At 52.6% G+C, this 17074-nt stretch overlaps 1 protein-coding gene across 2 annotated transcripts in view; it reads left to right on the top strand.

Annotated features, from left to right (window-relative positions):
* Positions 1-17074, top strand: part of SLC24A4 (solute carrier family 24 member 4) — a gene marked incomplete at its 3' end in the record, with an annotated part of 124196 nt that overhangs the window by 66696 nt on the left and 40426 nt on the right. For both annotated transcript variants that reach the window (XM_084240071.1, XM_084240070.1), the window contains exon 3: positions 14187-14263. In XM_084240071.1, coding sequence (XP_084096197.1) covers positions 14187-14263 — 77 coding nt within the window. The remainder of the gene's footprint in view (positions 1-14186; positions 14264-17074) is intronic.

Raw genomic sequence — 17074 nt, 5'->3', positions numbered from 1 at the left:
CGTCTGTATTCCACTAAAGCTCCGTCTAAACCTCTCCCTGTGGCATTTGTCTTGTTACAGTCACCATCGGCCACCCATCTGCCTCCCCTCCTTGGTAGAGTACGAGCAGCGCCTGACTTGCCCCTCCTGGCCAGCGGTCATGCTGTGGGAAGGAATGTGGGGGAATGCAAGTGGGGAGCAGCTTCTGCCCCAGAACAGGCCTGCTGGTGGGCGGGGAGCCACGTGCTGGAGAAGGGCGTCTGGCGGAGTGAACATCGTCAACTCGGGCAGAGGGAACAGGGCAGCAGGGTCACTGCTCAGGGCGCGGGTGGAGACAGGCAGGCGAGGGCCCAGATTGAAGGCTGTGGGTCCGAGCAAAGACTTTCAGGAGAGGACAGGACTAGGGGAGGGGCGAGAGTCAACGTTTTCTGGCATGTTCTTAGCCGCCCGGTTTGGGTAGAGGGAGTTCTGTGAGTGAGGGGCACCGTGCTGTGAAGGGCGTGTGGACGGCGGCACGCCCGGGTGAGAGGCAGGCGGGGTACGAGGAGGCAGCGGGAGGAGGCAGCCGTGTTGGGTGGGCAGACGGCCGCCGAGCTCGCGTCCTCGAGACCCACGTGTCTCAGTCCCGATGATGTCGGCCTTTCGGGCTGGATGGTTCTTTGTCGTGGGGCGGTCAGTGCACTGCGGGATGGCGCTCCCTTCCCACCTTCACCCAACAGACCCCCCAGGGACTGCCCCCAGGGGGTCTCTCCAGAAGTCTGCTGGGCAGGAAGGGCTCGGTTGCCCCTACTGAGAACCACCTCCCAGGTGCTGGTGCCGTCGGGTGAAGGCCATGGCCTTGCTGAGCTCTCGGGAGCCCCAGGAAAGGAAATCCCGTGCTTTGTCGCCGAGCGCTTTTAAATGCTTGTTCTCACTCTCCGTTCTGCTCCTGCCAAGGTGGTTAACAGAGTTCACAAATCTGCAGCTTTAGCTGCAGACCCAGAAAAAGATTCGAGAAGGTTCTCTGCTCATGTAGAAGATGCTGCGGGCTCTGGGATTTTGGTCGCTTTTAGGGCCTTGGCGTGATGTTTATTCCTCCAGGGCAGCGACCGTCCCTGTGAGTGCGCGTGGCCGCGGGGGCGGTGCACACAGCTCTGAAGGTAGCCGTTTACACTCCTGCTGGAACAAGCTCCGTGCCTGCTTCCTGGAGAACACGCCTCCTGGGAGACCTGGTCTCGCTCAGAATTCTCCAGAGGAAGGGCTGAAGTCACACTTTTCCACTGGTCTTTTTATGAGTCGTTTCCCGCCCCGCTCGTTTTCCACAACCCGCAAGCTGACAGCGCCGTGCCAGGCTCTCCCTGGAAACGGGCCGGCTGTGTTCTGAGTCCTGGCCTCCTGTCTAGGACAGCTTCTTTCCATGGCGGTGGTCAACCTTGGAAGCCTGAGGCTTTGCCTTTTGTCCCGTGACATAGAACTGGCTCCAAAATGTGGGAGACTTAGTTGAAGGCTGCACAGATTTTACATTCTAAGCCTTAAACTTTGTGGAGAGGTAGAGACATCCCCACCATTTTCAGGGTAACAAAAGCGTTTGGTGTGTATATGTGTGTATGCACGTGTATGTGCACATATACACACGTGTGTGCGTGTGTGTGCAGTGGGGAATGGTGGCTTGGGAAGTGAGAACATGACTTTCATCGTGTCACTATTTCAAACTAAATCCGAGGCAGTGTCCTCGGGGAAGAATTCGTAGGCTGGGGCAGGTATGCAGAGGAAGGCAGACTTGGGTCCCCATCTTAACAATTAGCTGCTTTCTTGCTGCGTGCTGAGCGTGTCGCAGCAGAAGACACGGTGACAGTGAGCTGAGAAGCAGCTGTGGTCAGGCTGCTCCTTGATCACCTCCTGTGGCAGAGGAGGAAACTGAGCCACTGTCGAAACTACAGAGGCAGAACTGAGGCCAGAGCGAACTTTCCACACCTCAGTACGGGCACAGCTTCTGATTAGTTACTGCCCCCACAGCCTTCGTTCTGTGGATGTTTTCAAAGAGTGGGCCAGGGAAGAGGTCCACTTGGAGAATAGGCCACAGGCCACAGGCCACATGTGGTCCATCTCATATTTTGCTGTGATGGGTGTTCTCTACTGTTCTTAACAAGCTAAGAACTTCCTCAAACGTAACGAGGCCTCATGGAAGCTAAGGAGCTAAGTAATTTTCCACCAGCTCACAACAAGAGCCAAGAATAAAATCCAGACCCCATTGACTCTTCCCTGGAAATTTTTGACAGAAACCCAGCTCAAGAATAAGCACAGAACTAGAAGGAATTAGTAGGCAGACTCTGTTCTCTTAAGGTCTTAGGGGAAAGGGACTGTAAGTTCACACGATAACCTCAGTCAGTAACAGTTTAGCTGAGCACCTACTATGTGAGGCACACCTGGAATTCCCTGGAGCCTGCCAGTTGCTTCACCCTCCTAGTTGAGCCACAGTCACGTGTCACTTAATGATGGGGACACTAAGAAATGCACCACTGGACGATGTCACCGTCGTGTGGATGGCATAGAGTGATGACATACACCTGGATGGCAGAGCCAGTGCTACACCTGGTCATACAGTGTGGCCTGTTAGGATCACCGTTGTGTATGCCAAATGTCATTAAGCGATGTCTGACTGTAGTAGGTTGCTGGAAAAATCATGACGTCATGACTTTTCCGGCAACTTAATAGAAACTGTGTAGTCTCAGATTGTAGATGTTTACAGGGACCTCGTGTTGGCCCAGGCAGCACTCACTGAGCGACTGCCTCCGTGTGCAAGCAGCACATTGAAAGGAGGAGCTGCTGTCCTTTGCAGGAAGACCTTGGTGCCTTTCCAAATATAGCAGAAGGTCTCAGTCCCATCTGGGTAACTCCTGCTCAAGGCTCTGTGCCTCGAGGCTGCTCAGCGGGGACTGGGTCTGGGAAGAGAGGCAAGATGATGCCAAGACAAAGGGAACCCTGGGGCTGGGGGTAGAAGATGGGGTAAGACCTAAGCACTCAGATGGGGTGACCCCCACCTGCAGCTGTGGGTCATCAAGTGGTGATAACAGCCTGCCAGGTCCTTCTGCCAGCCTCCTGGTTCTGCCTCATCAGAGGCAGGAATGACTCCCCATTCTTTATAGCCCAACCCCAGTTTGCCAAGGTGCAGTGGTATAACATTAAGGTTCTCCAAGAAACTGACCCACGAGAGGTACACACATATACTTGTGCATGTGTGCCACCCCCTGAAAATGTAGATGCATGTATCTATAAAGAGATTTCTTTCAAGGAATTAGTTTACATGATTACAGGGGGCAGGGAAATGTAAAATCTGTAAGGCAGGCTGGACAGTCTCAGGCAGGAGCCCATGCTGTAATCTGGAAGCAGAATTTGCTTTCTGGGAAACCTCAGATTTTGCTTTTAAGACCCTCAACTGATTGGATGAGGCCCACCTACATTATCAAGGGCCTTTTCCTTTACTTAAAGGAGTTCACTGTCAGTGGCTGTTCAGCACATCTACATGATGACGTCATGGCAACACCTAGGCTCATGTCTGATGAAATAACCAGGTTTGAGAGCCTAGCCAAGTCGGCTCACAAAAGTAACTACCACAGCCAGCCCAGCCCTGACCTCAGAACCAGAGCACGTCGCAGTTAAGGGGAGGGCCTGTTCCAACCTTCCTCAAGGTCCCTTGCTGACTGGTGGGGTGCCTAGACTACTTGCTCTTGACAAATTATCCAACTTCCCTTAACTTTGTGAGGCCTGGAGGCAGAGGGGCCCCTGAGCCCTCGCACGATGCCTTGGCATCTACCTTCCCCCAAGTATTCGCTCACCTTGTTGAACCTGAGGATGTCCAGGACAAGGAAGTACCCTGGTTCCATGTTGAAGAGAATTGAGAGTCTTTCCTGGCACGTTGGTGTGGCTTAATTTGCAATCTCTTGGCTAATCAACATTAATTTTCACTCAGGGTCACTGAACCCAAGGTCATTGAATGAGTGAGTGGAGTAGCCATGAAATTTGTCATCCAAAGTGCAGCATTTGTGAGAGGGAAGGGCACTATTTATCATGCCAGATGGCAGCTATGAATCAGGGCTCTCCTGGGCAAACCAGAGCCTGGATAGCGACCATTGCTGTGTTTCTTCAGCGCTCATGATTGGAGCTGTTTCCTGCGCCTGTGTGCCCTCGATCACAGGCCCACTGGGTGAACAACCCACTGCTGTGGGTTGAGTTGTAAACCCCCCCCCCCCAAAAAAAAGGTGTTCAAGTCCCAGCCCATGGTATCTGTGAATGTGACCGCATTTGGAATTAGGGTCTTTGCAGATATAATTAGTCAAGATAAGGTCCTTGTGGAGTTGGGGGGCCCTAAACCCCACGCCTGGTGTCCTTATGCCACAAGAAGACCCAGAGACACACAGAGAGAGGCCCCGTGGTGATGGAGGCAGAGATGAGAGTGTTGGATCTGTAAGCCAAGGATTGCCAGCTGTCACCAGAAGATAGAGACATGGAGTAGTTTCTCCATGAGTCTGGAAAGAACCTACCCTGTTTGGACTTCCAGCCAGAACTGAGAGGGAATACATTCCTGCTGCTGTAAGTCACAAGGTATGGCCTGGCATGTGCACCTCTGAAGCACATGCGGGGGATACATTGGGCATCCACTAGAGAAAGAGCCCACCCAGGACAGTGCTCAACATAGAGGCCATCCCTGCAACTTTCACAGATTGTTGGTCCTGTGGTCTCGCCAGACAATGAACGCTGCTGCGGGTTGACCAGACAACTCAAAATGACTCATGGCCCCGATTAAGTGTCACTCTTGCCTTTGCTGGCTGAGAACACACAGGGTGATATGAGATCTGGTCCCGGGTGATAAGGGTTCTGTTCTTACATGGGCCACAGCTCCATGGCTCAGGTGACAGCGAGGTCTCATTCTGTGGGTCGCCACATAATGGGTGACCACAGGCAGAGTCCCGGCTTCCCCAGAGGAGCCCACCTTGTGTGCAGCAGTGAGGAGCAGAGACGGCCTGTTCCTGGTCTCTTCCCAGGGAGGTGGCCTCAAGGCTGACCTGTGTGGGATGTGGCCAGGTGCTTGTTAATATCCTCCTTGCCATGGAAACTGTGAGCTGAGGAATCCAGCGGGAGCTCTAAAGTTTGTCAGCATAACAAATGTGCTTCCCTTTTCTTCCATAAGGGAAGTTTGACAGGTGTCTCTTCAGTAAAATGTAGCTTCAATACAATAAAACTAGATTTTTAAGTGTACAGTTTGAGTTTTGATCAATGTATATGGCCATGTAAATACCACTCCCATTAAGATCTAGAATATTTCTGTCATTCTAGAAAGTTCCTTGTGCCCTGGCCCTGAGGTGTTGATTTCCTTTACCGAGCTAGGTGTGAATTGTGTTTGGGCATCATATAAATGACACCTTGGGCATGGGAGGTTAATTAATACACACAAAAATACATGTTTTACAGTGAAACTGCAGCACTAGTTACAATGGCTAGGACGTGGAAGTCACCTTCATGTCCACTGATAGACGATTGGATCATGAAGATGTGGCCCATCCACTGTGGAATACGCTACAGCCACAAGAAAGACAAAATGCCACCATTTTCAGCAAAATGAAGGGAGTTAGAGGGAGCTGTGTGTCATAAAACGAGTCAGAACGACAAAGACAGATACTAGACATTTATATGGCAGACGATTCGGCAAAGTAAAATACTTACCAAGTCCTGTGGACATGAACAAACAGCACAAGGGCTCCAAGGTTAAGGGGAGCAGATGGGAGGAACAAACAAGAGGATTAAAGGAACGGTGGTGGGGCACAAATTAAAAAACAAAATGATAATACTAGACTGCTACACTAGACCGTTCAATAGTTTTTCCAAATAGTTATAGTGATTGTATTTTATTTTGATGTGTAAAGTCTTTCTTTAGACTGGGGTGCAGTTATCCAGTTATAGAGTAAAATAGCTTCATGCAAAATTAAAAAAAAAAATGTTTTCAAGCAAACTGTAAGAGTAAGATCCCCCAGTGGTGACCCTGAATATATCTGCTCTTGGGGAAAAAAGTCACGTGGCTCTCAGCGGTGGGACATGGACGTTCACGTCCCGGGTGGGGAGAGAGGGGTATGGCAAGGCAGGCTGAGAAAACCTTGTCTCTGACTCTGAGAAGCTCCTTCCTCCTTCTGATGAAGAGCTGGCCCGTGTGGCTTCTGGGGTCTCTTCCAGCCATAAACCCCCCAGTATTGCTGTTGGAGAACGCAACCGCACTGCTGGCTGTTGCCATCATATTTTTATTTTTCAAGGGGCTTAATCTCTCTGGAATGTACTAAAAAGAACCATAAGATCTTAAACTCCTTTTCATGCTGGGTAAGCCAATGATTGACTCTAATTATTTTTACTCCTGTTTGGGACATGAGGTATAAAACCTCGACATTCCAACTGTTGCCCATGAAAGGTATAAAATTCTTAGCAAAGTTATTTTAAACCACAGAATTGGGAGAAAAATCACGATTTTTTGCTTTAGACTCCTAGCACTTGGGAGGTTTCTAAAACACGTAAGTGGAAATGATAGAAATTGGAAGCTATTTAAATGACTTTCTCAGCCTTCCAGTCTAGCTTCATCGTTTCAGAATAAACGTCAGGGCTTAGAATGCGGGACTATTTTTAACCAGGGTAGAAAGCAAAGAGAGATTGGCCTGTTTTGAGGCAATTTTTTTCTTTTTTGAAGAATTCAATTCACAGTTTATATTCCCCGAAGAGAATCGACTAATTAAAAGGTTTAAGAAAGATCAGCCTCAAATAGGAGTTCAGCTCGAGCAACCCCGTCCGTGTGCAGGGTCTGGGCTCAGACGTGTCCTGGGCATCCTTCTGGGCAGAGCTCATCCAGAGGCTCAGGTTTGTGTCAGAGGAAGATGCAAAGCTCATCACTCAGCAGGCATTCCTGAACCCCTGCCTGGCACCAGCCTCGCACCAGGACCCAGGAGCTCACCGAGCAATCCCGGGGGAGGGAGCAAGGTGGTATGGTGAGGCTGGTGAAACTGGGGGGCGGGACCAGGGTTTAGGGCACTTATCCAGAGAGTAGTCGAAGAGTTCAAGGCCATAAGTGCTTGTGGAAAATGTGGTCTGGCAGCCAGGTGGAAACCAGAAAGGAGCAGATTGCGAGTGGACATGGGCAGCGGCGAGGGCTGCGCAGTGGGCTGCTGAGAGGTGCAGCAGGGGCTGGAGAGAGGAGCATGGCGCAGAGCTGCTCAGGCATAAGCTGGCCGGGGCCTGTGGAGGACTGGCTGGGGAGGCGGAGCCTACGAGTGGGCCTTCAGTGCAGTAAACAGAAGCCATTCTCTGCATTTTCAGCAGAAAGGAATTTAATTCAGGGAATTAGGTAGTTCCGAAGTTGCAGGAAGGGCCCAAGGAGCAGGAGCTGGACATGGGGTGGTCATATTCTAAATCCTTCTATGTGGTTAGAGGGACGCGGATGCTGTCGCCAGGAGAACCTCTGGACGCGCCCATCTCCGTGGCCTGGGTCGCCGGCGGGAGAGCACCCACCTGCCCCTGAGTTCCCTAGGTCGACAGGGCCTCCTCATTCGGGACACCAACTGCATGGAGGGGCAGGTTCCAGGGACCAGGCCACGGGCCTGGGTCTGTGACTGTGCTATGCGCAGCCCCCATGTCTGCTGTCCCGGAGGGGAGGTTCATGGAAGGAAGTTGTCATGGGTGCTGCGGGAGAGTGCCAGCCGGCCTCTCCCTACCGTGGGGTCTGCGGGAGGAGAGGTCGTCCAGGACCGTGCAGTGTTTCTTCCCTGCAGACCAATGTGGCATCAGGTTTAAGGTTCTATATAGGGTGGCCATGGAGTTGGGTATGTCACTTCTTGAACTCAGGAAAGGTTGAGATTTGGTAGAAGTCTACAGAGACTAGAAAGCTCAAGCCAAGGCACCTGGGAGAATGTGTAGATGGAGAAGAGTCTTGGGGCAAAGCCCCTGGAACCAGCATTTGGGGTCCCCAGAGGAGGAAACCCTTTAAAGGAGACTGAGCAAGAGAGGAGAGTGTGGGGTCCAAGGAATTCACTGAGCGTGTTGCGGGAAGGTGGATGACACAATAATGTGGGTGATTCTTCATGCATTTTGCTCAGTGGAAGAAGCCAGACCCTGAATGCTGTAGGTTCTGTGATGCCATTGATGTGACATTCTGGGAAGGATACAAGCTGTAGGGGACGGAAGCACATCCGTGGTCGCCAGGGCTTGCGGTGGGGAGGGTTTGTCCACATAAAGTCAGCACAGGGCAATTTGGGGACCGATGGGAATATTCTGGCTCAGGGGCCTGGTGGTGGATTCACAGTGCAGTGCATTCCCCAAAACCAGAGCGGTCCACACCCCAGAGGGTAAATTTTACTCTATGTTGGGGGTGGGGGTGGGGGTGGGGGGGTGGGAGGAAGGTGGCCTGGCGCGTGGTGGATAAACACAAACACCTGTGTTCGCTGTGCATGAACAGGCAGGGGTCCAAGTGATGAACTGTTTCGAGGCGGTCAGGGCAGATGAGTGACGAGTTTCCCCTGGGCCGTGGAATAAGGGCCGAGACCTCTGTCTGGCGGGTGCTGGGCCATAAGTGGAGGCGGCCTGCCACATGCAGAGTGCATCCTCCATGCAAGAGCGTGACTCCTTGCCTGGGCCTCAGAGCTGCTGGGAACCCAGTCTGCTCCTGGGCGAAGGAGTCCTCAGCCCCGAGATGTGCACTTGGGGGACAAATGCGGAGAAGAACAGAGCCTGGTGTTGACTGGCCTCGGCTTGGGTTCTTGTCTCCCCTGGGCCAAGCGGTGGTTGTGGGATGGTAGGCAATTTCTTTAGCCTCTCAGAGCCTCTATTTCCTCCCTAAATGGCCTCATCCAGAACACGACAGATTAAGGGCTGCAAAAAGTTAGCAACACAACTGTCAGCCCACCTTGAGGTGGGCTTGTTCCCCCTACCCAGGTCTGTGACCTCGATGTGGTTCGTGCCTCACCCCCACAGCACGCTTCCCACTTCTCTGCCACTCGCCCTGCGGGGTCAGGACCTCGCTCAGGGCTGGCACATGGTAAATGTTCAAGGAACTCACATCAGCTTGTGCTCCAGGAGGAGGGTATTGGCATCCCGACAACCCACCACTTTCCGAATAGCTTTGACTTTCCCTGGGAGACGACTCACCCTCCGGATCGAAGAGCTGCCAGATGTGGGGATGCTCACAGTGCACTGGCCTCTGGGCCTCGCCCAGCTGTTCCCAGAGAGGACCCGGTAAATACTTGTTGAACAAATTAATACATGTTGAGCACAAGCAGCAATGTTGGCGAAAGTATGAGCTTTGAAAGGGCAACACTAATTCAAGGTTTCCGAGACGTAGTGGCATCATCATGTAACTGTGTGTCGACAGAAAAGGTCAAGTGCGCCTCAGGGGCTCCAAGGGAGGTTTATGGGGTGTTAGAGAACTGGGTTAGCTGGTGGTGAGGAGGGGGGTGCAGATGCTTTTGTCCCCAGGGATCTAGCGGTTTCCCTTCCCTGCTCAGGTAGGCGTCTGGCAGCAAATGGCACACGGGAGGGAATGGAGGCCGCCTCCTGGGGTGTGTGGCGAGGACTGTGTGGAGATCCAGGCGTGGTGGGGAAGCCAGCTCTGGGCCTCGAGGCCCACAGGGAAGATTCCTTACAAGCATAGTGGGGAATGGCTTCTGGTGTTAGCAGCTCTCCCTCTCCCACTTCCCCAGGCTCCCCCACATGCAGCCCCATGTGGAGGGCGCTGGGGTCATCCCAGGTTTCCTAAGTCTGGCTCCACATCTCTTTCCTCGCCCTGCGCCCTCCACCCCCGGATTTCTGCAGCTTAAAGGCTTAGGCGTGCCCTCGTGTGCAGGCCCCGGGATTCCTCCCTCCTCCCGTGGGGACTGGCGCAGACAGGGCGGGCTCAGCCCCGCTCCAACATCAGCATCGCGCCCAGCAAGCACACCCTCCTGCAGCCGGTCTAACCTCTCTTTTCCCCACCATGCTGGTCTTGCTTTCTCTTTCACACCCCTGGCGTGTCCTCTGGAGCCCTGGGCACAGAAGCCCGGTGGAAGGCGGGCTCTGTGAGTTTGCCATCCTCAGAGTGCCCTGCCTCCCTGGGCTGGCGGGCAGGTGCTGTCGCGCTCCCCTTTTCCGGGTGAAGTCACCCCCACTCGGTGTCACACACTCGCCTGGGTCCTGTGGGGATTAACAAGGTCCGGGGCGCTTCTGAACCCTGTCGTCTGTTTCTAAAGCCCCTGGCCGAGCAGCTGTGTGGGCTGCCCGCACTCCTGAGCTGTCGCTGCTGCTGCTGGTGGGAGGGACACAGCTCCTGCCACGCATGCTTGGGGCCTACACCCCCCCATCCCCAGTTTCTACAGGATTTGAGTCGTGCCCTGGGGAATGGACTGGTCTCAGCTGCCAGCTGCCAGCCGAGGAGGTGGGCAGCCATCTGCCCGCACTGGCCTCTGACCTCCTTGCCGGGACCTGCCGTGCACCCGTAACCCCGACTCTTCAGCACCTCGAGCGGCAGCAGATTGCGCGCGGTCAACAGAGGGTCAGAGGTTAAGCCATTCAGCTGGGGCCCCCCAGCTTGTGGGCAGTTGAGGTCTTCAGTCTAGGTCTTCCATCTCCCTCCATCTGTGTTAAAGGCAACCCCTAACTCCAGGAGGTACAGAGGGGCCCTGGGGGGTCCTGACTTGTATTCTGGGGGCCCAGAGTGGACCCCTTTCCTCGTCCTCCTCTGGAAAGCAGGGTGCTTGCGGCGATAGTCCCTGCCTCGTGGGTTCAGGATGTGTCTGGAAGACTTGGCTGGGTAATGGGCCGTTAGCAGCTGGAAGCTCTGCTGAGTACTGGCTGTCTTTGCGGGCATATTAAGCCCTGGATGGCGTTCACTCTCCTCCACAGCCCCCAGCGTGGACATGAGGTTGCAAAGCGAGGCGCGTGGCCGAGCCAGTAGATGCGAGTTCCCACCAAGGACAAAGCCATTTATAACCCACATTCCCTCCCTGCGGCGGCCAGTGATAGGTCCTCACGGCAGAGAGGCAGCCTGACTTTGTTCTAATTTTCAAAGAATTCCCAGGATTGGGTAACTCACCGTCTGGTCTGGGGAATCAGGAAGTGTCTCGAATATTCATGGCAGAAATGTCTTTTGATCTGCACTGAGACAGCCCGGATGGCAGCTTTTCTCCTGGAAACAAGGCCCTGGGCACAGGAATGCCAGTGTCTCCCTTTTATAGTCTCTGTCTCTGAGCTGACAGCCTTGAAGCAGATCCTTGCCCTTGAACTGACAGCAGCGATTCTATTAAGGAAGTTTGATTTCAGGAAAACAAGAGAAGAAGGGAACGAATTATATATTTCATTAAATGCTGCTTGCTTTAAAGTGGGAGCGTTTTCTGGGTGTCTGGGGAACTGTTTTCTATGTCTTATTGAGAGAATCTGATCTTAAAAAGCAGAAAGGTTTCCATAGAAGGGAGAAACCGTCACTTTCAGAGCTTGGGGCCAAGTTATATTTCCAGAGGAGGAATTTTTGTCTGGAAGTGTATTTACAAGCATTTATCCAGTGCCCACTGCGAGCCAGTGACCCTCGAGGTATTTACGAGGTTTGCAAGGACAGCGAGAGCATCCTGAGAGCTGGAGATGATGCAGGTTGCATCTTGTTAGTACTTTGCCAGTGCTTATTCAGTTGACTGGCGAGGACTATTGAAAACCTACTGTGTGCAAGTACTGGACAGGGTACTAAGGATGGACTCCAGGGCAGTGGGGAATCCTGCCTTCCAGATGCTTCCAGTCTGAGGACCAGAGCTGGGGTGTGGGACTGAGTCCATCAGTTCCCTCGAATGGGGAGCAAGAAGGAATCATCCCTCCCTTACCCACGAGCATCCTGATGCCCAAGCAAATGAGTTGCTCAGTCTCCCTGTGGGGGACGAGGGTGGCAGGGGTGGGCATCTGATTCCCAATGCAGGTAACCCACCATCCAGGATGGTGAATGGCAATGTATTCTCGGGGCCGAAGGGGCGGCCCTGTGACCTATGACCCATGACCAAGATGCCAGTGGGAACACACTCAGCACCTGAGTGGGCCTGAGGGGCCTGGGGCTCACGGGACGCCGTGCTCTCAGCCCTCCTCTCCGGTCCTGCTTCAGACCCGAGCCTCACCTCCTGTTGATCATTTTCCCTGCTCCGTGTGACTCTTGAAAGAAAGCTCAGCTGGGCGTCAGGAGTTGTTTCTAGTGACTGCACTGCCATCCCTGACCCGCACAGTATCGTTTGACCCCTTTGGAAGCTCAGCTTCCCCCATCTGGAGTGACAGGTGCATGTGGGGGAAAGGTGAGGCTGAGAGACGGCGCGAGTGGGCCTGGACAGGCTGGGAGGGTTTTCACAGCACACCTGTGCACCTGGAGGGCGAGGGGAGCAGGCGCCAGAGTGACCCCAGGGGAGGGGATACGTTTACCTGCCGGAGTCCAGCTCCGGTGAACAGGGTTGAGAGAGGAATCCGATTGAGCCGAGGAAATTATCGAGATGTGATAGGCACAAAGTAGAGTTCGAGAGAGGCGGGAGCCTGGGACGCAAGGCCTCTCATACGTGCTCAAGCGTCCCGAGTGCCGGTGCAACTCATGTTTATTGATACAAGCAGCCCCCCCCCCCCCGGGTTAATTACTAGTCAGTGAAGCACTCTCAGCATGTGGCCTTGTCCCAGCACATATTTACCACCAAGGTTCCGCACTATCAGGTTATTTATTTATTTTTTTTCCTAATCTAGTCCGTCCCCATAGTTTCACAGACACGAGAAAGAGTCCCAGTCCGTACAGCCACCGCCTTGGTGTCTTCCTTGTCTCAGCGCCGCATGCCTTAGGGGTCCCCAGCATCTCCCCCGCTCCTTTCACGGAGCCTGCTTCTTAGGCTTCTCCATCCTTGGATTCAATCTGGCAATGGCACAGGACGAATATTCCAGAATCCTGGGTTCACCACAAGCTTGAAATGATGTAAACGTAACACATGAAAATCAGTCTCACCATTTTACAGATGGGAAAACTGAGGCACAAAGAGGTCATGTCCTGTACACGCAGCCCATACACACTGGAGCCGGGCTCTGAACCTGGCAGCGCGAGGTGGGGCCTGACCCTCGCCCGGGACCCACGTCCCAGGCCTCAGCCTGGCTGCTGGTGGTTTTTGCCTATAACAGATCCGAGCATACACTGAAGCCTGTTGGGGGGCTCCTGCTGGGAATGTGATGAGAGGACTTTGATGAACAAGGGGCCTCCCCTGATTTTCCTCTTTGATGTCTTGACATTTTTATACTTTCTTGGTTTGGGTAACAACTTTATTGAGTTATAATTCATGTAACGTACGATTCACCTAGTTAAAATGTACAATTCATTGGTTCTTAGTATATTCAGAATTTTGCAAACACCACAAAAACAATTTTAGAGCATTTCCATTAGCCCCAAAGAAACCCTGCACCCCTTAGATGTCACCGCCCAAGCCCCTATGCCTGCCAGCACCCAGGAAGCAGCCACCAATCTACCTGTCTCGTGATCTGGCTGTTCTGGCCATTTTCTGTAGATGGAATCTTACAGTGTGTGGTCTTTGTGACTGGCTTCTTCCACTTTGAATGTTTTGAAGGTTCCCCCATTTGTAGTGCATGCGAGTACTTCTTTCATCGACAGGAAACAGTCCGTTGTCTGAACAGACCCATTTCATGTGTCCATTTACTCGTTGCTGGGCGTCTAGGTCATTTCTACAAATGCTGTAGACATTGTGTGCACATTTTCTATGCCTCTTTGTTTTCCTATCTCTTGGACAGACACACGAGGGCAGAACTGCTGGGTCCTGTGGTAACTAACTCTCTTTAAGCTTTGGTGGAACTGCCAGGCCGTTTTGCAAAGGGCTGTGCCCCATCAGGGAACGAGGCTCCCGCATCCCACGCCCTCACCTGCCTTGTTATTATCAGTCCTTTTGACCATGGCCATCCTTGGGCATGAAATGCTTCATACATTTTAATATAAAACCGAAGGCATGTGTGAAATGCAGTCAGCTCTAAGGTGCTAGAATATCTCTTCCCTAAGAGTGCGGGTCTGCCTGGCCTCGGGAAAGAGCTGGGCTCTGGCCTGGGCCATCAGAAGCCGGGAGGGCCCTTCCTTGGGCTGCCAGGCCTCAGCGAGGTGCATGGGGAGGCCGGTGCATGGGGAGGCCCACCCATCACTAACTCCCTGGCGTCCTCTTGTCTTCCAGCCATTCACGAGTTCCCCACGGACCTGTTCTCCAACAAGGAGCGACAGCACGGAGCCGTCCTGCTGCACATCCTCGGGGTGAGTGGCCTCACGGGGGACGTCCCTAAGTGTTAGATACGTGCCCAGGCTCAACGCACAAAAGCATGGAAGGAGATACTTCCCCCACTCTCTAGGTGCTGACAAGTGTCACCCACGAAGCACCTTAACGGTATTGGTGCCTTGCTCAGTGCCACACAGCCAGGGCCCCAGAGCCAGTCTTCTTGGCCTCATTTTTTGCTTTCATAAAGTGAGCAAGGTGCCCATCCCAGATGTCCTAACTATGAGTGAATGTGGGCCAAGGGCACCAGGCATGACTTGGCATGCAGTAAGTACTGTCTTTCAATTCTTACTATTAAAAAAAAAAAAATCTCCTAATTTCCACAAATTCCCCCCCAATTTTGCCACCTCAACATAACCAGAGTTTAAACGTGGATGCACTTTTCCTCAGAACACCCCCCCTTTGTATTGGCCTTGATGACAAATGGTGACATTCGAGGGGCAATTCAGAAAGGAATAGTGGGTTCAAACCCAAATTACAGGTAAAAGTCACTCTTTTTTGATGGGGCCGGGCAAACTCCAGCCCTAACCGTGGCCCATCTCTGTCAATAAAGTTTTATTGGAATCAGCCCTTTCGCTCACTTCTATGTCACCTGTGGCTGCTTTTGCGCTTCAGTGGCAAAAAGCTGAGTAGTCGTGATCGAGACTACATGGTCCACAAAGCTTTAAAGTGTTTACTGTCTGTCTCCTGGCAGAAGAAGCTTGCCAACCCTGTTGTATGCTGCCGGGAAATGAAGCTGGTCACGGTCTGCTTTTCTACTTTGGATCAATCACAGCAAATTTTCCTACTGGTTAGGTTTCCCAGCCACCCGGCACCATCTGCTTATCTGTTTAAACCCAACCAAGTATTAGTCTTTGCAAAAAATAACGAAGAAAGTGAAAGCTGGGACTCTCACATGGATAGTAACCACCAGAGAATAATGAACGAGTGAAGTTTTAATTAACAGGACGAACAATTAAGGAAAATGAAGGTTAGATGAGGCTGAGGCATGAGTGACCGGCCTGTCTATTATTTCTATAATGGAGCTGTCACCACCTGCCTCTCTGGTGTCCCCACTCCTTCCCCTTTCACACAGGGGATGTGAGTCTGCTGACTAGGGCTTCCACGCTGTGGCCCTGCCTCTTGAAAGTCCTGGTGTGACTGACACGAGACCTCTTTTCCTGAACCTGAGAGCACCTCCAGAATTCCGCAGGACCCCATTAGACTACGAGTTAGGAACCTATGACTGGAGAGCCAGATCCAGCCTGTTTTTATAAATAAGGTTTTATTGGAACAAAGCCCACCCATTCTATGAGCGCTCTTGTTCTCCAGCAGCAGAGTGGTTGAAGCAGAGATTGTGACCTTTGAAAACTACAGTACTTACTGCCTGGCCCTTTGAAAAAAGTTTGCTGACCCCTTCGTTAGAGCAAGACAAGGCTCGAGCTTTGGAGCCAGTTTTGTCTGCAGCTCTCAGTGTTTCTAGGGGATCAGGGGAGCCAGAGCTCCTTGGACTTCACGGGACACACGTTGCCTGGGAGATGATGTTGGTGGAAATTTCTGGAGGTGGGAGTTCAAGCCAGGACCTTTATTCAAGCCACCCTCAGTATTTGTTCCTTTTTGCTTCCTCCCAAAAGACAGAGTCAAAGCCAGGTGCAGCCAGGCCTGGAACCTGCTTTGAGTGCCTTGGCCAAAATAGAGTCATTGTCCACGGTATTTAACCATGATCCCTTGTGACGTTGGAGTGTCACACTGTTCTGACGAAGGCGCCTGGCTGGGTGTCTCTCTTGTGAGCCGGGCATCTGTGGCACCTTTTATTTGAAGAAAGAAATGGCTTCCCCCAGCGTTTAGTGTAAAATTCCATCTCCTTCCTCTGGGCCCTGGTCCTTGCCGCTCCCTTCACTCTGGCCTCCTCCATTTTCCCCCTCACTCCCGTGCTGTCCTACCTGCACCGGTGACCTTGCACTTGCTGCTTCCCAGCAGTTACAGAGACCGACCCCGTGAACGTGACAGGAGGCAGAGGCCTTTCCTGGCATTTCCCACCGTGTGTCCCGAGGGCTGGCGTCACGCCAGGCACGCCGGGGAGCTCCGTAAAGCCATGTTGGTCAGACGGGGCAGGGAGGGTTCTGTTATAAAACCATTTTAAAAGTCCTGATCTCATCTTACTCTATCAGTAAACAGCAGGAGAAACTAGGCCTAGATGTGACTGATCACAAAGTCACATGACCCTGATTCCCAGGATCAGCCTTGGACGCTGCACCCTGTTCTGTGAACCTCCCCGCGCAAATGGCTCATGACGTCTGCCAGGACCAAGGAGGGCCCCGGGAGATGCCAGATCCCAGATAGGTGTTCATTAGAGTAGGGCCTGGGCACCTGATCAATGGAGACTTTGCTAAGCAGGATGCTTATTATTATTATTATCATTATTTTTTATCTTTTAAAGATTTATTTATACAAGAGCTTGGGTACAGGCCAGATGTGCGGGAGGGTGTGCGGATTCACCAGAGACTGAGCGGGGAACAGAACAGGCAGACTGACCGAAAACACTGCTGAGGGGAGCAGTGGGCGAGACAGGAGAGGTCTGCCATGCCATGTGGGTCTCCCTGCCAGGCTGGGATCAAACCCGCACCGCAGAGGCTCCAGACAGCTTCACAGTGCGGTGCTCAACTACCTGCACCACTGGGGAGGCCCAGGATACTTATTATTATTATTTTTTAAAGATTTATTTTATTTGTACAAGAGCTGGGGTACAGGCCAGATGCACGGGAGGGTCAGAGGAATCACCAGAGCCAGAGCGGGGAACAGAACAGGCAGAC

This window comes from Talpa europaea (assembly GCF_964194135.1).
Source record: "Talpa europaea genome assembly, chromosome: 8".
Lineage (NCBI taxonomy): Eukaryota > Metazoa > Chordata > Mammalia > Eulipotyphla > Talpidae > Talpa > Talpa europaea.
Note: the sequence above shows the minus strand (reverse complement) of the source record. Positions and strands in the feature narration are given on the sequence as shown.